General features: G+C 39.0%; 1 protein-coding gene across 4 annotated transcripts; it reads left to right on the plus strand.

The window, feature by feature from the left end:
* Nucleotides 1-1,766: 1,766 nt before the first annotated feature.
* On the plus strand, nucleotides 1,767-20,289 carry CSNK1G3 (casein kinase 1 gamma 3). Of its 4 annotated transcripts, XM_078599901.1 has the most exons (13): nucleotides 1,767-2,074; nucleotides 2,271-2,311; nucleotides 2,505-2,574; nucleotides 6,652-6,800; nucleotides 11,427-11,661; nucleotides 12,094-12,179; nucleotides 13,479-13,563; nucleotides 13,744-13,892; nucleotides 14,205-14,300; nucleotides 14,631-14,735; nucleotides 15,680-15,786; nucleotides 16,161-16,181; nucleotides 17,886-20,289. In XM_078599901.1, exons 1-13 carry the CDS (start codon nucleotides 1,912-1,914, stop codon nucleotides 17,938-17,940), a joined length of 1,362 nt encoding a protein of 453 aa, XP_078456027.1. In that variant the 5' UTR covers nucleotides 1,767-1,911; the 3' UTR covers nucleotides 17,941-20,289. The 4 variants fall into 4 exon arrangements, with proteins under 4 accessions (XP_078456027.1, XP_078456029.1, XP_078456030.1 ...); XM_078599903.1 differs by lacking the exon at nucleotides 16,161-16,181 and having other exon boundaries at nucleotides 17,886-18,088; XM_078599904.1 differs by lacking the exon at nucleotides 14,631-14,735 and having other exon boundaries at nucleotides 17,886-18,088.
* Nucleotides 20,290-20,900: the final 611 nt, after the last annotated feature.

The raw sequence follows: 20,900 nt of genomic DNA on the forward strand, positions 1-20,900 counted from the left end.
AGCTTTCGTGACTGCAGGAATTACTCTTTGGTTCTTTCGGTAAAGTCAGGAAACGTCGTATGTTATTATTAGATTTTTTTTTATTTTCTCTTTATACGTGACTTTACCGAAAGAACCAAAGAGTGGCACCATCATGCCACGCAGAGTCGAGCGGCAAACTATTCGAACCGATAATCGGTGAATTATTCAATAACTTCTCATAATCGGAAGTCGGAAACCCTTGACGCGAGTGGTACATCCCGGCTCGGCGCATGCGCAGTGTGGCAGAGAGGCTACTCGCCCGGGCTTGTCCGCAGCGAGAGGAGACAGAGGAATAAGACAATAAAAGGCCAAAAAATTAAAGAACACAACAATTCGTCATAGCCGCTTCTACGGCTCGCATATCTATAACCAAAAATTTCCGAACGACGAAAATCCGCATTGCTTTCGCGCTATGACGCGCCGTCTTCTTTGATGCAGCCAGGCCGCTCGCTTCGCCGCTCGGCCTCGCCGCTCGGCTGGGGGGAGGTGTGTTTGTAGCGGCGGGCAAGTCAGGCGAGACCGTAGGCTTCCCGAGTTTCGACTAGGCCCCGCGGTAATGTATGTCTGTGTGTCTTTAGCTGTGCGTGTGTGTGCATTGTGTTTTTGTTAAATCCCCAGCTCTTTGTTACCGGACTGAAGCGTCGTTTGTCGCTTTGCTGAGTTAATGAAGCAACGCGATGGAGTAATGCAGAAAAAAACAACCATTCCAACCTTAAATATTAATGCTTCTTTGTCCTCGAAGAATGGCCCTGTTGGCATCTTGAGCTCTAAATACGTCCCCTCAAATAATCGATTCGGGGGCATCGCGTATGTTATGCAGCCTTTTGTGTCACACGAAATGTGTTCTATGTGAAGTCCGTATTTTAATTGTATTTGGTTGTGTGTCTGTGTGTGTTCGCGCCGTTTGACAGGTTCCTATGACGGCTGGCTGTTGAACAGCGTCCGGGGCCGGTGATGCGACGCAGCCGTGAGTCTTTCTGAAGAGTCGGTGTGCTGAGCCTAGGAGCCCACCATTCATTCAATTAAATGTCCTTTATTTCTAGAAGGTAAGAATCTGCTGGGATTTGGTGATGACGTGTGAGAGCTGTTGTAGCAATATAGAAATGGCAATTGAAGACCTTAAGTCTGTTTGAGACGGCAGTCTTTTTAAAGGGAGATTTGGGTAAAAATATAAATGCATAGCAATCTGTTTTAGTCGCTACAGCTAACATATAGGATTATACTTGATAGTACATATAGCAAACAGGTTTTTAGTGCAGTCAATTAAAACTCGGGAGATAACATTCCACGAAACTCCATAACAGTAAAAGGTTTCGCGGTAAATTGCGACTGATGCACCTCTGAAAATGCTTCCTTAATTTGAGATGCGGCTATCACACCAGTACAATTACATCCTATTGTAAGTTATTTTGTTTCATCTCATCCATACTGTGGTTAGCCACCATGCTGCAGGACCAAATACTTTCGAGTCAATCCTCATACTACTCTACTTAGCAATTCCCTTCCACCATCTCTCATCCCAAGCTCTGTCATGCTTAATTCAATAAATGTATTACACCTTAAAGTGTGCTGTGTATCGCTGGCTTTTTGGCATAATGGGCCTTTGGGCCTGTGCTCAGCAACCGTAACAAAATATGTCATCAGGGCTCTAACGTCTGCTTCACACAGCAGGTGGCCCATTTTGGCAACACCCTGCACAGACTTCCAGGAGGAGGCAGCTGTGATCGACTCCGTGAAAAGCTAGCTGCTGCAAGCTTGTCTCGCGCTGACGTTGAGTGTGCTGATCGCCGACGTCCAAACCGAGGGTCGTCGTCATCGCCTGCACCAGTCGGACAACCAGTGACGGTGGCAGGGCTGGCAAGGGGGAGGCCAGGGAGCCCAATCTGACTGATGGAGGATAGCAAGAGGACTCCGCGGGGGAGCGCCGGGGTCGGGCGATCCTCGCACGGCTCCAGGTCATCGGGCTCGGCTGGCTCGGGCGTGCTAATGGTGGGCCCCAACTTCAGGGTTGGCAAGAAGATTGGCTGTGGAAACTTTGGCGAGCTCCGGCTAGGTAAGTGTGTCTCGAGATCAAGGGTGCTCGTTTTGTTCAGATGCAGAACTGTGGCGTAAAAAAAAAACAACAGAACGTGTTGTTGCCTTGACACTAAAAGTGTGGAGAAGTGAACGCCTTTAATTTTGTAGTGGTGTGTGATTATGTTGAGCTTTTGCTGAGTAAATGTCAACACGTGTAATTGTCTGTTTTACAGGAAAGAATCTTTACACAAATGAATATGTGGCGATAAAACTGGTACGTTGACAGAATGTTTTTTTCATGTGCTATTAAAGATATAAATTGCTGCATCACGTAATATTTAATTTCTGATGCTAACATGAAACTGCATAGTCTAATGCAATGGTACAATTATGTATATAATAGCTAATATGAAAACAAATAATTGTTCATAGAAACTGTGTGTAGTTAAAGTGAATGTTGTCTGCAGGAACCAATGAAGTCACGAGCACCACAGCTACATTTGGAATATAGATTTTACAAACAACTGGGAAATGCAGGTGAGCTTTAATTTTTGTGCATAGGCGAGACATCCGTTTGCCCGAGTCAACATCCACTCAGTCATTTGGTATTATGAATATTTATTGGTTTACAGTGTTGTTATTTTGTGTTTCTTAAAGTGGCTCATGGATACTGTGAAAATAAAATTAAAAATCACATGTGTTTCAAGGGCTTAGATAAGTAATTTAGGTGTATGTAATGTCTTGTTTACATGCATGACTGTTGCACGTTTTGTGTGACATCTGTACTAATTGGATGAAAAACAACAGTGGCATACATTTGCTGACAGATGTACAGCACACACTAATCTGGATATCCAGGGTTCTGCGTGTGCAGCCACATTACAATATTTATACAGCGAAGTCAGCAAACTGTACGCAGAGTATTATTAAGGAGGGACACTGCACTAACTGCTTTGCGGACTGCTTGAGTATGGTGACAGCACTGTCGTGACATTTAATGATGGCTACATTTAATATGACGTGGATAGAGGGTGTAGTTGGACTACATTTGTACAATGGTAATACATTAAAGGCCCCCCATAAGATGAAAAGGAATGTCTTTCTTACATTACAAAATTTTATGAAATATTGTCTTTGGTTGAATTGTTTTATTTTAGAATTTAAAATGAAAGGATATCTTCCAAAGGCCAAATGTCATTTTACATTAGTAGCACTAACTCTCATGTCACAGAGCATTCAAAACTTGTTTAGTGAATCTTGGGAAATATTAAATGCGAGCAATGTATTTTGAGAATTGTTCTACTCTACAGTATTACATAATCCTTGTTTCCTCAGCTGGTTAAATAATATTGTGTGCAGGATAACGAGTGTCTAACTTCCTTGTGAACATGGAATAATGTTTTTCTCCCGTTTTTAATGCAGTGCAGTATTTTGGCAAGTAGGTCAGTGACAGTGGCCTGTTCAAAAACAAGACTTTTCACTTATAGGAAAATACTATATTGTCAGAATGTACAGTTTTTCTACTTCTGAAACATTTTTCCAATTGAACACGTCGGCTTTCACGACCAATATGCATAATAAAGTTTTTTTTGGTTTATATCGCATAAATATAAATGTGTCGTTAAACCTGGGTGATTGTGGGTTTAACGACATTTATATTTATGCGATATAACCCAAGAAATCTTTATTATGCATAATATATTTCCAAAATGCTTTTGTGTCACCATAGTATTTAAAATCACAGCATGTTTGATAGGTTTAAAATGCACGGAATGAAGAGGAGTTATTCCATATTATTTGGAGAAAGTGTAGACGCCTAATTATGTATATGCAGTGTTTGCTTATACAGGTTCATATGTCCGGAGAATATCCCACTACTGGAATTTTGGTCATGTGCCAATTTTACCTTTTGTAGTATGTGATTGTGAAATATGCTTTACTGGAAATGTGGTCAGAGATAAGCTCAAGATTGTTCACTGATATGTTTATTGTTAGTTCCATCCACCCTGTGGCTTTAACTATCGTATTATTAATGATTCTCAACTGCTAATCCTAAGGCTAAGCTTGCTCTTGCTTTTAAGGTGTATGATGAAAAAAGTCACCCGAGCACTTAATATGGCTTGAGTAGTTAATCTCCATATGTCAATATTGCTCTTGTTACGAATATAATACGAGAGGGGTTGATTTTGAAACTCAGAAGTGTATTGGTAGAAAAAAAAGAAATCAACCTCTACAGTACTTTGTAAATACAACTTTTATATCCTGTTTTTTGTTATATCTTAGCAATGAAATCAATACTGTGTTTGGGTGATGTCTGATAGTGGTCCCACACAGAGCAGCTTTGTTTTCATGTGCAGGCTAACACTTACTAGGGAAACCTGCTGTTGCTTAACTATTGGGGTATTATGCCAGATTGACCTTCTGATGGGTTTTACTGTACACACAAGTGTTCTGCTAAACTGGTTTGATTTACAACTCGCAACTCTATATCGTATCATTTTAATGCTACGGTGTACACAATACGCATTTGTAAAATGGTCGACAGACGTGTAATATGCGTTCACCACATAAAGGATACATTCTCTTTCATCGTTAAGACATTTTCATTGTGACTAAGTTCGTGCGTGTAACCATTTATAAGTTTGTATTCGTTTTAATGACGGTGGGTGGAGGGGGGCTATACGCCAACCAGTGGGGGTCTCCTTACACCCAGTCCTACGTGTTTACAAATCAATGCATGCATGTCATTTCGTGGTCGTCTAATTTTATATTTGAAAGCGGAATAATTTTGGGCTGTGGGGAGGCATGCACGGTGGAGTTTTGAGGTTTATCTTTAAGTAGCAACTGCACTAGCAACATTGTACAGTGACATTTCCCAAAGTAGCCTTTCTGGTTTCGAGTTCGGATAAAAAAAAATTCCATCTTGCACTTTTGCATCTCGAATGAGTCGATTTCCCTTACAAGTAGGTTAATGTTCTGCAGTCATCTTCTTTCTCGTTCATTGTTTGTGCCGGTTCTTTTTTATTTTGCTTGAAATTGACGTCAATTGTTAATTGTTTTACTGCGTAGTACCCAAACATACCAAGGTTTGCATATGTGCCTGGCTGTAAAACTTTGTTACACTTAACCCACCCTTTTAACAACCCTTTATATTGAAATCTGGATAATTTTTGGTGCACTGCGTTCCACATCTCCCAGTTAGTGTGCTGTATATGTGGATCCCACTCAACACAACTTTATCATGTCTCTGTAGATGTGTGACAATCGGTGGTCGAATCGAAGGGCTACTGGCTTGCCCATTTTGTCGGTTCTATTACCATTGTGGATTTGCACGTGTTAAATGCACCATACCGAGTGCATAGACCAGGTGTCCTGCATTACGCTTGGCCGAATCCACAAGGACAGAGCTTTTGACACTGCATGCCAGCACAGCATCGCTCCAATTTAAAAGCACATTTCTTTAATGTCTTTCATATATATCGCATTTACTTGAGGTTTTCTTGATTTTTCAATTGTGTGGCATTTTATGTAGTTTTATTTTTTGTCAAATGTGACTGATTGCCCTTTGTAGTTTCCTTAACTTAATTTTTCTCGTAATGACATTGAGTAATGATTTCAAGAGTTATTTTTGTCTTTACTTAAGTTACTGGTGAGTGAAGTGGTGGTGTTTGCTTGGCATGTGGTTTTCAGTGTCTCCAGGCCACGTTTAATTGTGGACTTAAAGGCAATTGGGTGTGCTTTGCTCAGCTAGGTCATGTTTGCTGTCTTACATTCATAATCCTTTGAAGTGATTCTTTGTTGATATTGTCGGCAAAGGTATTTACTTTCATGGTTGCTCATTTGCGTCATTGGTTGTCATGGTTTGTCTTCATCATTTGTGAATTGGGTTGATAAACTTTGGGCATGATAACGTTACATAAGCTGTACTTTTGCAGTGCTTATTTTCCATAAGCTCATGAAAGTTGTGTATCATTAGACCTTCTGAATGCGTAACAGTGTTTCTCAATGCAGAATGTTAATTTTATATCTGATATAATAATTACATAAGATAAATATGGATTTGAGCATTGTGTGGCTAAATCCATTAAATTCTAGCTGCATGAGATGGTGCTCTGTCCTGGCCCTCTCATAATGAGTCGGATTATATTGGCTTGCTTTATCGTCAGCATCATCTGAGATAGCGCTCGTAATGATGATGTCGTTTGTAAGGGAAATCAATTGTGTAATTAACATGTTGGCTCCATAGTTTACTGCTTGCATATCATTTATCAGTGTGTGTTTAATGGGCGTGTTCAGCAATATTGTGTGATAATCGTGTTTGCCTGGTTATGTGAAAAAAAAAACGGATGTGGTAAGGTAACAAGAAACTGAATTTGTGTTTTTCTTACTTTTATATAAGAAGGAATTTTTCCAATCATTGACTGGGAATATCACAACTTGTGTTCATCAGCCAAGTCCTAATTACTACATGATTGGCTATACTGAATGCATTGTTTGTTTAAGAACTCCCAAATATTTATATGAAGTGTTTAGCATTTTTTAAAAATAAATTCACATGTATTCTGTGCCATTGTAAATAAACCAAATGTGTCCATGTATACTCTGGCTCTTCAGAGGGTGTTCCACAGGTGTACTACTTTGGGCCCTGTGGAAAGTACAATGCCATGGTGCTGGAGCTGCTGGGACCCAGCCTCGAGGATCTCTTTGACCTCTGTAATCGAACCTTCACCCTAAAAACAGTGCTCATGATCGCCATACAACTGGTGAGTTCACTACTTGTCGAACTCTCATCACAGTCACAATCAGGGTTTTAATTTTTCTTTAACCTCGTAGGTTTCCGGTGTATTTTTATCACCAACACTGTACTGTTAATTTGCATTAAGTTCCGCTTGTTTAATCTTAAATCATTCACCTATGCCCTCAACTGCCAGTTGTATTCCCTAGGAATATTAATTTGTTATCTTTTTGGAATTAGTATGGACTTTTATGTGCTGCCTCACTTGGAAGTGGCCCATTCTTCTGGGCTTTTTTCGATATAATTTGAGTAGACCACCTGAGTGTAAAGTCAGCTGCAGTTCTGCATTACGAATGTAATATGGCTGCTCGTATCACATTAGGGTATCTGAATTGTGTGGTTGTTCAGCAGTTGTTGGGTAGATATAAGCGAACGTTTTCCATCCCTATAATGGCAGTGGTGTAGTTCTTTAGGAAAAAAATACTTTACTTGCAGCCGTGAAACACTTGCGCAAACAGGATGTGACATAATTGCACGCATTTGTTTTTTTTGTCGTTGCACATTGCATTTCTTTTGGAAGTACATGGACGTTCTGTGCAAACTTGAATGCAAGCAGTGGTCAACCAGTATCGTTTGCATCGTTTATGGCTTGAATGTTTCTGTATAGGCAAGTTTAGTAAATGTTAACAAATGAGGCTAAATTAATTATTGTCATGCACTCTGAATCTGTTTTTGAAATATTAATCATAGGATGCGCTAGAGAAATATAACATGAGTCTACACCTACACATGTGCCTTACATAATGTGCTTGAGTTGTAACAATTACTTTGTACAATCTTTAGATAAACTAGCAATCTGCACGTTATTTGGATGGACGTGTCCATCCATGGCTCCCAACCAGCAAAATGTTTAATCGTATATCGAGCCATGCCTCTCTACCCTTTTCTTACCTTCTCAGTGTTATATATCCCATTTTATCTCGATTTCTCACTTTTTCTTTGTTTCTATTTGTTTCTCTATTCCTCTGTCCTCTCTTCTATCTCTTTCTTCGTCTGTTCCTCTCCTCCCTCCACTCTATCTCACCCACTTCCCTCCACCCATCTCTCCCTGTTTCTTCCACCTCTCACCCTCTCCCTATTCCCACCTCTCCCTTTCCCATCTCAAATCTCTTGCCTCTCTCTAATCCTCCCTCCCACTGCTTGTGTTTTGTGTTCGCTCTCCTCTGTCCGTTTTGCTCTCTTTTCTCACCTATTCATGCCCTTTCACTCTCTTCCCACCCTTCTTCCTAACTTCTATCTCCATCCATCATCACTTCCCACCTCTATCTCTCTCCTCTATGCATTTGCACGGGATATGCAGGGGAAGGGGTGGCGTGACATCAGCTTGCACAAACCTGTGGGATGCGGGTGATGTCATCACACAGATGTGCATGGTGATGTCACTACTGCACACGTGCACTTGGGTGCCAGGCAGACAGGAATCCAGCCAGCAAACTGATTTTCTTATATACTGTAGTTTAGCCTATCCTGCACATTTGTGCGAGATGTAGGCCGGTCTAGTGGGTGGGGGAGAGGCGTCGTGACATCAGCACACACAAATAGGGCTCACTGCTGTGGGATGCGGGTGGACATCATCACGCAAATCTGGGTGGTGATTTCACCACACCATATTCACCTGGTCTCGTGCCAACTAAGAATCTATGCAGTAATAATTGTTTCTAATATAGTATGATTTCATGCTGATTTAATCATAAGTGTAAAGTGTATTTTTTCTTTGGGCATGCACACATGTTCGAGTCAATGCTAACTTAGTATTTAGCAAAGTCTGTCCTCTGCCTCATTGATTGACATATTCAGGAAAAGCTTCTATGGTTAAATATTTATCGGAATTCTCTTCCACTGCAGGAGTGGTGAGCGCTAAACCCCCAAGGAAATTCTTACCTAAACATCAATTGGAATGTCTGAGAGACATAATCTGAGTCAGTATGTGCTATGTAAAATGAGATTTAAACATTTTTTTGTTTAACAGAGACCGAGAAGCTTTCTTTGTTAGTTAATTTTTGTGTTTGTGGAAATGTCTTGCTTTTACTGTGTTTATGAACGTTTTATATTTTGCTCAGAATCATTTGTTATAAATTATGTACGTGTGTTTTTTTCCATTTTACTTATTCATGAGCACAATTGAAGTGCCAATTATAAAATTCAGCTTAATTCTGAAGAACTATTTTTGGATCTAAATGTGATTTGTTAAAAATGCTTTGTCTTTGGGTTAAATTATTTGTGTTCATTCATGGTCGTCACTTCTGTGAGACATAACCTTTGCACTTTGCAGAAAATTTCTATCATATTTAATGGTGGATTTTTCTTGCAAAAAAGTGCATGTTTCAAATAGTTGCTGTTTGCAGTGTGATTATTGTCTTCTGCATCATAATGAACGTGACTTGTTTAATCTGTGGGTTGCCTGAAGCTCGTAGTAGTGGAAAAGACGAATGAATATAAAATATCATATACCGTTATGCCTAGCCTTTGTAGACTATGAAAAGGCATTTGTGTCAGTGGAAAATGATGCAGTCATCAAAAGTCTCACAAGCCAAGGCCTCAATACAAACGTTTATAATGAATAATAATACACGTTTTAAAATGTAACTGACATTGTGTACTGAAGTAACAATGTATATTATAAAGTGAATTGGACAGCAGGCATTCTTTTACCAAAGTAATCCAATTGGCATTAGAAGATGATTTCTGAAAATTCTATTAGAGATGTAAAGGGCTAAACATAAGTGCAGGAATTAATAACCATTTCAGATTTGTTTTTACGATTCATAAGAACCAACTAGAAATTAGAGAAAAGCTTAATAAAGAAGTCTCAAGATAAATAATGATAAGTTGTGCTCAAGATTAATATGAGCAAAACAAAAGCCATGTGGTGCAAATTCACTCGACTGAAGATACCTAGGGCAGTGATTAAAAGAGGACTGGGATCAAACTGATTGAAATAAAGTAGCAGACAACAGCAGCTTGCTCATTCAAAAGGGAACTTTGACAATGAAAAGCAACATGCCACTGTGAAAAAAGACAGTTTATAACTGTGTAACAATTTTTTTTCCTGGGTACTAAGTGTTATTTCGTAATTGCTTATGCCTAAAAGTATTCCCCACAAACTTTGCCTTTGTGACCAGGACAGTGATATTTTGAAATTTACCTATTTTAAATGAGAAAACAGGCGAATTTGTGTCTTGTCGTTCACATAAAGTCATAAAACAACAACATAAGAATAAAAATTATTAAATTAACATACTAACGTAATACAAAAATGATTACAAAAGATTTAGACACCAAGGCGGGACTGGCCACAGCGGACCAAGTTCTTTGTGGGGAGGAACATCGTCAAGTGGGAGCCCGCTGGTGGACCCCCGGAAGGTGCTGATGCCACCACTGCACATCAAATTGGGCCTTATGAAACAACTTGTCAGAGCTGTAGATAAGGAGTCGGCAGCCTACAAGTACCTTCAAGACTTCTTCCCTAAGCTATCTGAGGCAAAGGTCAAAGCCGGTGTCTTCGTCGGACCACAGATAAAGAAGATCCTGGAGTGCAATGAATTCCCAATGAAGCTCACTAGCAAGGAGAAAGCGGCTTGTAACAGCTTGGTCGCAGTGGTTCGTGGCTTCCTGGGCAATCACAAGGTCAAACTATGTGGAGCTGGTTGAGACTCTGGTGAAGAACTACAGCACAATGGGCTGTAGGATGTCCCTCAAAGTCCATATCTTTGATGCTCATCTTGATCAATTTAAGGAGAACATGGGAGCGTACTCGGAGGAACAAGGCGAGTGCTTCCTCCAGGATATACTGGACTTTGAACGCCGCTACCAAGGGCAGTATAACGAGAACATGATGAGAGACTACATTTGGGGGCTGATTCGTGAATGTGATTTACAGTATAATCGTAAATCTCGAAAAACTACTCACTTCTAAATCTTTTGTAGTAATTTTTGTATTATTTTGGTATAAATACATGTAAATTTTTATTCATATGTTGCGTTTTTCTGACTTTGTGAACGAAAAGACACAAATTTGCCCGTTTTCTCATTGAAAATAGGATAATTTCAAAATATCACTGTCCTGTTCACAAAAGCAAAGTTTGTGGGGATAAATAATAATACTTTTTAGGCATAAGCAAGAACGAAATAACACTTACTACCCAGGAACAAAAATTGTGTTACATAGTGTAATCGGTACATATTTGCTGTGGCAAGGATAAGAAACATGGTCATTCACAAATACAAATGCAACCAAAAAGTGGGGAGAGGTTCATGCTCGGACTTGCACTGACAGAAAGATGAACGCATGAATCAGGTAGACGTAATATTAATTATTAAAAATTTAGTGGGCTTCCGCAGGGCACGTCATGGCGAGAAGGGATGATATTAGGTGCTCGAGACTAACGATGGAGTAACACCCAAAGTGAGACACTCTTGAGACGATGTTCACCCCAGAGATTTAGTGATGATATCAGTTCCTGCACAGGTGCTAGATGCAAAGTTTCGTTTTCAGGACCCTGAGATATGGTGACATCTTGGGGGGGGGGCCTTCTTCCAGCAGTGTCGTAGATCATGGCTGATGTTGATTTATCCGTTCTGTGCTGTGTGACAGCTGACAAGAATGGAGTACGTGCACTCCCGGAACCTAATCTATCGAGATGTGAAGCCGGAGAATTTTTTGATTGGGCGCCAGAGCACGAATAAGCAACACATCATCCACATTATTGACTTTGGCTTGGCCAAGGAGTATATTGACCCTGAGACCAAGAAACACATCCCATACCGTGAACACAAGAGCCTAACCGGTACCGCCCGGTACATGAGCATCAACACACATTTGGGCAAAGGTAGGTTATTATTAACGTGTGGATATATTTACTGTAAAATATGTAAGGCTAATGGTATTCATCAGTAATTTTTAAACAATTCCATCAATCATCGCTTGCTTAAAATTTCGATTGTGTTAATATTTGCAAACTTGATTTGAAGCTTTCGTGACTGCAAGAATCCATACTCTTTGGTTCTTTCGGTAAAGACACGTAGGTATAAAATAAAATACGTGACTTTACCGAAAGAAACAAAGAGTAAACATTTGCAAATATCTACACATAGCTATCAACATTGATTCATACACTATTGTCTTGCATTGCCACATTTCACGTGAAATAAAATTATGCATTCAAACGAAATGTACCCGAATGTATGTATTTACCTTAGATATTAAAGCTAGTAATACAGTAATGTAAAACAAAACAATGATGCACTTGTGCGCGTGACAGAGCAAAGCCGAAGAGATGACCTCGAAGCACTTGGTCACATGTTCATGTACTTTCTGCGAGGAAGTTTGCCATGGCAGGGTCTCAAGGTATGTATTTTGGCTGCTTTCTGTTGCTCGGCCAAAAGGCAATGAATGATACAACGACCGAGCGCGTTAATTATTAAATTTTGGATTTGCTATTTACGTCACTAGTGTTTCATGAGAATAGGTTTTCCCCTTTTTTCTGGCAACAAAACAGGTGTTAAGATGTTAAAACACCAAACTGAAACCTTTTACAAGGAATCATGTCTGCATTAACCACAATTATTGTGGTCAGAATGAAAACAAAAAACACTGATAATATATGCATTGTCTTTGAAACTGATTGGTCCACACCAGAGACAGCTTTCTTTTGAGCCGAGTCTCAAACGGTGTGAGACCAGAGGATGCCAAAAGGCGCCAAAAACATACTCTGATAATACTCTACTCATTGTTTTTTTTCGGTAAAGTCAACGTATGTAGAAATAAAATAAAATTAAACTAAATAATATTTAATTAAAATAAATCACGACGTTTCGAATGCAACACAAGCGATCATCATCAGGTGGAAATGGCGCCAAAAGGCGTCCTCTGGTCGAACACCGTTTGAGACTCGGCTCAAAAGAAAGCTGTCTCTGATGTGGACAAATCAGTTTCAAAGACAATGCATATATTATCAGTGTTTTTGTTTACATTCTGACCACAAGCATTGTGGTTAATGCAGACATAATTCCTTGTAAAAGGTTTCAGTTTGGTGTTTTAACATCTTAACAGCTGTTTTGTTGCCAGACAAAAGGGGAAAATATATTCTCATATTTTGGTACTGGCAAAGGAGATCTCATGATGTAGTGTTTCATGCTTTGGGCTTTGCCGTCACCCGATGCGTTTGGGCAATTACGTTTTTGCTGTGCCATGTGCTGCGATGTCGTTTCTGCATAGTGTTCTCAGGATCCAGTGCATATTTTACACAAGCCCAGTACCACATGGTGGGACTTAATATTAACTGCAAACATGTGTCAAAGGGAACCAATAGAGTGCGCACAAGTAGAAAAAATGAATCTGTTGGGAAATGTATTTGATAAACATTGGTGAAATATACACTGCCACCTCAAAAGTAAACTAAAGGGCTCTACAGGAGGAATAGTTGCATGTGTGCTGCTATTGTTAATTGTACATGATCTCTATTTGTGCCAGAAGAATGTGTGTCATCTTTCCATTTCAATTGTATCTCTTTGGTCCACTGTGCCTGTTTGGACACGTGGTTGTTACTGTTGCTTGATTTTTGTCCATGAGCGTGCTCAAAAGTATTGCTTTCCCTTGATGCCTCTTCCCCCCCCCCCCCCCCCTTGTCTGTGGTTTTGTTCAAAGGCTGATACCCTGAAGGAAAGGTATCAAAAAATAGGCGACACAAAGAGAGCCACTCCCATTGAGGTTTTATGCGAAAACTTCCCAGGTACGCAAAATGTGGAAAACGGTGTCATATGCAAATGTGTATATATTACATCATGAAATGTGGCTTTAAAGAATACATGTATAAATAATGTAAAGTAAAATATAAAAAGGTTTTGTGGTGGTCTTCGCAAATTAATCATTCATCTGTTTTCACTTTATGTACCGAACTTTGTTATTTCAGAGGAAATGGCAACATATTTGCGCTATGTGAGAAGACTGGACTTCTTTGAAAGACCAGATTATGAATACATGAGGAATCTGTTCATGGACCTGTTTGAACGCAAAGGCTACTCATTTGACTACGAGTTTGACTGGACGGGAAGGCAGATAGTGAGTATAACTCAGGATATAATTTTTTAACTGCCGTATTTAATTTTTCACTTGCTGTCAATTGAACATCTTTATCAACTTGGTGAACAACAAAATAATGGGCTTTACCCTTTTTGGCATTAAAACAGGTGTAAAGATGTTCAAACACCAAATAAATACATATTGCAAGGAATAAAATCTGCATTAACCACACACATACTAGTGGCAAAATATGCAAACAAACATGCGCTGATAATACGCTCATCATTTTGATACTGGCAAAAAGGTCCCATAGATATCTTTATCAACTAATACCGTTCTTGTTTTTCGCAGCCCACGCCTATTGGATCTGTGCATTCTGAAACAGCCCTTCTGCCGGTCAGCAGGGAGCCACACAGAGACCGGACTCTGCAGCTAGCCAGACACCAGGTACAGTAGGGCAAACCACTGCATTTTAATTCCTTGCTATAACGAACAAGGTTCTCTCTACAATATCCACGCCTCGGTAACTCTTCAGCTAAGTATATAGCATGGAATTTGCGTGTGGTTTGTTGTAGAGTAACGTATTGAAATGCCATCTCCTGTTTGCAATGTAAATTTGAGTTTGACCTAAAAAAAAGCTGCTTTTAAATCATCTTATTTTATTTATACAATCAACCCCTTGCACAACTAAATTTAACCACTGCTTTATAACCACTGCTTATCTGTACTAACGACCCCTTACTAATGGGCCTTCTGCCCTGAACCCTGCCGCTAAAGCCGTCAGACCGCAGGGGGGCATGGGAAGTGCAGCCCCACAGGCAATCGAGCACCTTCCACGTGGTTGCACCGCCAGGAGGTGACAGATTTCCCGGCATGGCTCAGGTACCTGCTTCCTCACCCAACCCCCCTCCTCCCTCTCTCCCAGCTTTGTCATCCATGCAACTGCAGGCCGCAGCTCCCCTGTCCCAGCGTGTGCCAAACTAATCGGTGAAGCAAGCACCACGTGGCATTATTATCCAAGTCTTATATCGGTTATAAACAAAAACTAAACAAATCTAAGACATTTGTTTTTGGAGATGTTAGTTGTTGAGGCATAGCGATTTATATTTTTACTGAATATTGATGTTTATTTATACAAATTGCAATCTTGTAGTTACCCAATTCCGGTACATGCAAATTAATTGGCAGTTTTTTTTGTTCTGTACTTCACTTGACTATTATTTGAATGTTACTTGATGACTCAAATTTTAACTTTTACGAACTCACATTTCCACTGGTGAGACCTATATTTTGTTTATGCTTACGCTCAATCCAAAAGTGCTTTCATTGAGATTCTTTTCCCTGCGTAATATGTGATTTCATGGCAATTTGACACTTAAATAAACATCGAGGGATGGTAAATATTTTATGTTATTTAAATCGCCAATTAGTTGTAAGAACATCTATCGCCATTTTGTTCGAGGGGAAAAGTGTCTTTTGGAAACCTTTTTTGGATTAATGGTCAGCATAGCTTGTTAATTTGTTTCGTCTTCCAAAAATATTTGGTGCCGTCATCTGTATCACCTAAATGTCAGTTGTATGAGTATTAGGTGGCTCAATTGGTTGATGAGCTAGAACTGTTTTATGACAGTCTAAACAACTGGTGAATTAGTACAGAAGCTGTGGTTTAAAAAATGGTGAAGTAGTGCCGATTTATTTTGTGAATTCGCCTTTATGAAATGCATTGTTTCTTAGTTCAAACTCACCTTGAAGATTGTTTGTCGAACTCCTCAAATTAACAATGTTTTGCGTAAATATGTTCTGCTGAATGTGCATTATACCTGCAGGTGGTGGGCTCAACCAATGGGGAACTGAATCCAGATGACCCGACAGCAGGACACTCAAATGCACCAATTACTGCTCCTGCAGAGGTGGAAGTTATGGAAGAGACGAAGTACGTCCGAGTGAAAAACGAAATACCTTTCCAGATTATGAACTTTTTTCCAGTTGACAGTTTCTACCGGAAGTTTGAAGTTTTACATACAGAACAGTCTTTATTACAGTCGTACATTTCTAAGTTTGAAATAGTGCGGTATGAGCACTTAAAAAACTTAAGTTTAGCAATCATTCTTGCTGAAAAACGTGCCTTTCTCACCTTTCGTTACTGTTTGTAGGCATATTTTTACAATTTCCATTGCTTACGTGCACAATTTTGTTGCTCTTCCACGTGAAGCGATGTTTCTTACTCACTTGCTGTGCTGTTGGTTCAATTCTAACTGACCTTTGTTTTCCTTTCTCTTGTGTTTACTCTCCTGCTGTCATCCGTAGCTGCCAGAAATTGTTCAACATGTGAGTGGTTCCAGACCTGCTGCAACACATGCAGACAGTAACTGCTGAATGCGTGCCTGTTTTTGTTTCTAAAATAAACGTCGGCCATCTCGTGCAGTTTCCAACAAATGGGTTTGTGTTGGCCATGGGCTCAGTAGGTCATAATTTACTTTAAAAAGCTTCATTGGGAACTTAATAATGCAGACTCCAAAACTTGAATTTGCCTTGTGGGAATTCTAGCGGAAAAATCACTTTAAAAAGCTCTACATGGCCCATGAACATGGATTTACATAAGTCCGTACTACCATTTGGCATCATTTACAGAATTTGGCAACGACTGATAATGTAGGGCAGTTATTCTGCAGTGCACCTTTTTAAATAGACGGACAAGTTAAGAAACAAAAACAGCTGCTGTTTGTGACTTAGAATCTTCTGAGCAATGTTTTGTATGAGTATTAAAAGAGGTAATTGTACTAGTATGTTTACTCCTCGAATGCACTTTAACCTCTTGAATTCATATCCAAATAGATTAGGCAGTCACATTTTTAAGATCTGATACATTTATGAAGTGTGTGTGCAGAAGTTGAAATGTCCACTGTAATCTGTAATCCTCGTGGATGGCGAGTAGCATCGATTTGGTTACCAGAGAATAGTGGATATAAAATTGTAGTTAAATAAGCAAAGGCTGAAACAATACAAACAGTATGCTGTGTGTTTAAATAAATATGTTCACTCTACATTCACTTTATGAGAGTAATTGCAGAGAAATGTTGCCAATCTGGTATTTTTTTCAAAAGTGGCAATACTTATCCCTTATTGTTTAGGCATTGCTACGGGACAAAACAAATGGCTTTTCATCTTTTCAAGAAAGACCTTAAGCTGTGTCTAAAAAACCTCTAGGGTACTTCCTGACAAGGTAGAAAGCTGGCATTTGGTACATAAGTAGCTTTTAGGACATAAACAATAGGAACAATTTGAAAATCATAGATTTTTTCATTTTAGGCCCCCAAATCTTGATTTCAAGTGCCCCATAAAAATATTTGTGTCATTCAGAAATCATTCAAAATACAAGAAAGCGGGTTTTTTCGTTTGATAGCACTTTAAACAGCAAATAAAATCAAAGTGAGAACCATTGTTCTATTTTTTTTTATTTGAGATATTTCGGATTCAAACGGTTTTGAATAAAAAAAATTGTCATTTTATGTTCGAATCTGAATAATTCGAAAAAGGTAAAAGACAGGAGCTTCCCCTCCTAGCGTAATAAGTTAAATAATTTTTGTTCTTTCTAATAAAAAAATAACTGAACCTTTAAATTTAACGATTTCCGATGGCTACATCTTTAAATATAAGAAGTTGAATAAAGTGGTTAACTTCTTTTTTTGTGTGCAAAAATAATTTTTTTTGGAGTAGTTAGTGTCTGACAGTAGATACATAAAAACATTTTCAATCAGATTAATTATTATATTTATTCAAAACTTTTGCCTGGCGATGTCAGGTTTTATGAACTAGTACTCCATACATTTTCTACAGCTCTTGTCTTCAAAGTTATGAAATGACAGGTCTGGAAGTAAAATATAACTCCATAAGCAGTTTTCTTGAGGCTCTTGAAGTCGAATGAACACTTCATGTAGACTTTAGCCAAAATACTTGGTTCACATTTTTTTTATCCCCTGTATCTTTGAACCATAAAAATAGTATGAGTTAATGGTTGGTGTTTTTCTTCAGGTGCTGTTGCTTCTTCAAAAGGCGGAAGAGGAAGCCCACCCAGCGACACAAATGACTCGGGGAGACCATCAACTACCAGCAACTGCTTGGACTTCAGTTAGATCCAGCACCAGATTGAAGGAGCCTTTGCCTTGCCTTCCAAGCTCCTGACACCTGGTTTTTAATATTGCCTTCAATGTTGGCTAAAGCGAGAGTCGAGGCTTTGTGGGCAAAAGGCTGCGCATACTCTTGCGTTACTTCTTAAAAGAAGAATGGTCTACGATAAGTATGTGCTAGGCCAACTGAAAGTGGAGCAGTTCTGCTGGAGTTGATGCCAAATGTTCTTTTCATAAAATTTGACAGGAGCAAGAACTTTTTTCTCGCATAGCTGTCGGTTGTTTTCTCCGATGAACAAGTTTCATTCAGCTGGAGGAAAGTGCATAATGTGACCCACGAGGATTTGTGACAATACCAGAGGACGACATGTCTGTTTCTGGTTATGTCAATAATTGACCCCCTCATCTTTCTTATCAAACTACGCCATGGCTAAGATGTGTGACGGTGTGCGGAGTGCACCCTAACCAATTAAAATGGGGATACCCATTGTCATAGTTGCTTAAAGCTTATTACTTGCCGGTTTTTTTTGTAAGATAATTTCTGTACAGTATTTAACAGTTTAAAGCCAGGTATGGAGTAGAGTATCTTGTATCTGAACGTGGATTGTTTCCCTGCTAACATTGAGTCAGAACGATTTCGTGTAAAGGTACAAATGGACATAAAATGCATAGTGTGGCCCTATTTGCACTACTGAATGCACCCTTATCAACCAATAACGTTTGCAGTCCTTTTGTATAGATGCTTGCTACCAACAATATAAAAAATCTTAACATGACAGAAAGGTGACGTAAAGCATTCATGACTGCAGGAATTCATATTCTTTGGGTCTTTCGGTAGTTATGTAGATAGGTTCAAATTAATCAAATAAAAAACTACGTTTCGATCACAACACAAGCGATCGTCATCAGGAGGAAAAAAGATCGCTTGTGTTGATTGAAACGTCGTAGTTTTTTGTTTATTTGTATGCATTTAAACCTGTGACTTTCCCAAAAGACCCAAAGAATGAGATGTTTGTGTCCAACAGTGGCATCATTGGCACCATAGAAATAGGGCTAGGCTTATTCACATGAGTGCATATTGCAATACCCCAAAAATGGGTCAATTTGAGTGTATGACACAGCGTGTGCAGCACATTGGCAGGCATGTCTGGCCATATAAGGCACGAGTTGGAAAGGTGGTCTAGCAGGAACCAATTATGTCGGCCTGGTCAGGTGGTGTAATGGGTCGGGTACGTGACTTCTTTGGCCTGTTTCCCACCTAAATTTAATTAACCCATTAAGGCACATTCACACAATTTTGATATTTGGTTTTATTGAACATTCAAGCACGACATATTGGCAAAAAAGCAACAATAACTCATAAAAAAAAACTGCCTGTTTTGAGAAAATGTCAAGTCCTTGCCTGCACAATACAATGCTTGAATGACCTTGTTTGCAGCCCTCCTGGCTTCTGTACATTATTGCTGAGTAGCAAGATTGTAATCGTATCAATAACCCCCACCTTTACTTTGAAATGCACATTTGAATATCATTGTCTCCCAGCTCATCTTAGCAATTTATCCAAGATAGCCAGAATTGTTGATGTGTTTACCAAAGGTAAAGCAAAATAGTCTCAAGACCACCACATCACTGTCCACAACATAAAGGCCACCTTTGTATTGAAATGTCTTGAATTACACCGAGAAAAAAAAGATTTAAGTTGTGGGTCATGTTTTACTGCAAAATGACCTATTTTATTTACTTGCCTTGGTATAACAAAAGTGGCCTATATGTATACTCAGCATGCAGGCAGTTAGTAAGCTGCATTCAATTTTAAATATCCTTTGGTATCCCTTATTTTGCATGTAAAATGTTGTAAATTTAGTCATCTTGCATTTAAGGTCTCACATTTCATTTCACCAGTGTACATAGGTGAATGTTGTAGATCTAAATGTCTAAATGGACATTTAGCATATTATTCTGTATCATAATTGGCCCAATTTCAAAGTTAACATCTAAGCCTCAATACGATTTGGGGGTGGGGTGTAATTATATGACAATTAAAACTTTCCATGTAATTGGCAACTTATATTTAAAAAAAAAATTCAAATATAAAATACAAAAGTGCCTCCTATGGAAGTTATAAAATAGAAAGTTGTAAGTTTTGTACCAGCTTTGAATGTAATATAAGCCAAAATGTCCCATTCAACTGAGGCTTCAAAACTAGCCAATCCCAGTTTTGAGCTTATTAGACATTCTTTCCATCTGTGGTCTTACTTGATTCCTTTTTTGTAAAATGCATAACATTAATAAACCAAGTTTATAGCCCATTGTTTTGTAAAACCATATTTTTTTGGTTGTACAGTACAAATGTTTTGTTTCAATTTGACCAAATCGTGCTTGTTTGCAGTACATTGATTTTTCCAAAAACGAGTGGGACTGCAGATGTGGGAATGGCCTTTACACAAGCTGAATTACCATGACCAATGCAGTAGTATTTAGCTATTTGTGATCAGCTTCACAACACGGGAGAAGTTGACATGTCATACAAAAAGTACATACTTAACCAGTATCAGAGCTAGTGATACATGAATGTGTTGGCACTTAATGATGTGGCATTCTACAGACAATTTCAGGTAGTAGAGGTAGTATTTGAAATACATTGGTAAGTTTAACACTGGTGTTCCTGCACTGGATCCACCATTTGGCCTTTCTTATTTCGATCTGTCAATGTTGTACTGCAGTTAATTTTTGGGATGCTTAAAGCTTTACCGTTATGGCCATGTTTAGTTAAATATTTGCACTTGGTAGAAAAATAGAGCAAAGCCATGTTATTTGTTAACTGGTGTAAACACATTTGATACTTTGGAATTGCTTAAATTCAGTTGCTAGCTGTAGGAAAGCTTAAACTTCAAGCCTGGTTTAACGTATTTTTTTGCTT

This window comes from Lampetra planeri, chromosome 13 (genome assembly GCF_965212315.1).
Source record: "Lampetra planeri chromosome 13, kcLamPlan1.2.h2, whole genome shotgun sequence".
NCBI classification, from domain to species: Eukaryota; Metazoa; Chordata; class Hyperoartia; order Petromyzontiformes; family Petromyzontidae; genus Lampetra; species Lampetra planeri.

What these genes read in the sequence shown, in the direction of transcription:
- CSNK1G3 (XM_078599901.1), top strand. Translation starts at nt 1,912, where the DNA reads ATGGAGGATAGCAAGAGGACTCCGCGGGGGAGCGCCGGGGTCGGGCGA. An exon ending in CTTTGGCGAGCTCCGGCTAG is followed by an intron (nt 2,075 to 2,270) that starts GTAAGTGTGTCT and finishes TCTGTTTTACAG; the next exon opens with GAAAGAATCTTTACACAAAT. An exon ending in TGCCAGAAATTGTTCAACAT is followed by an intron (nt 16,182 to 17,885) that starts GTGAGTGGTTCC and finishes GTTTTTCTTCAG; the next exon opens with GTGCTGTTGCTTCTTCAAAA.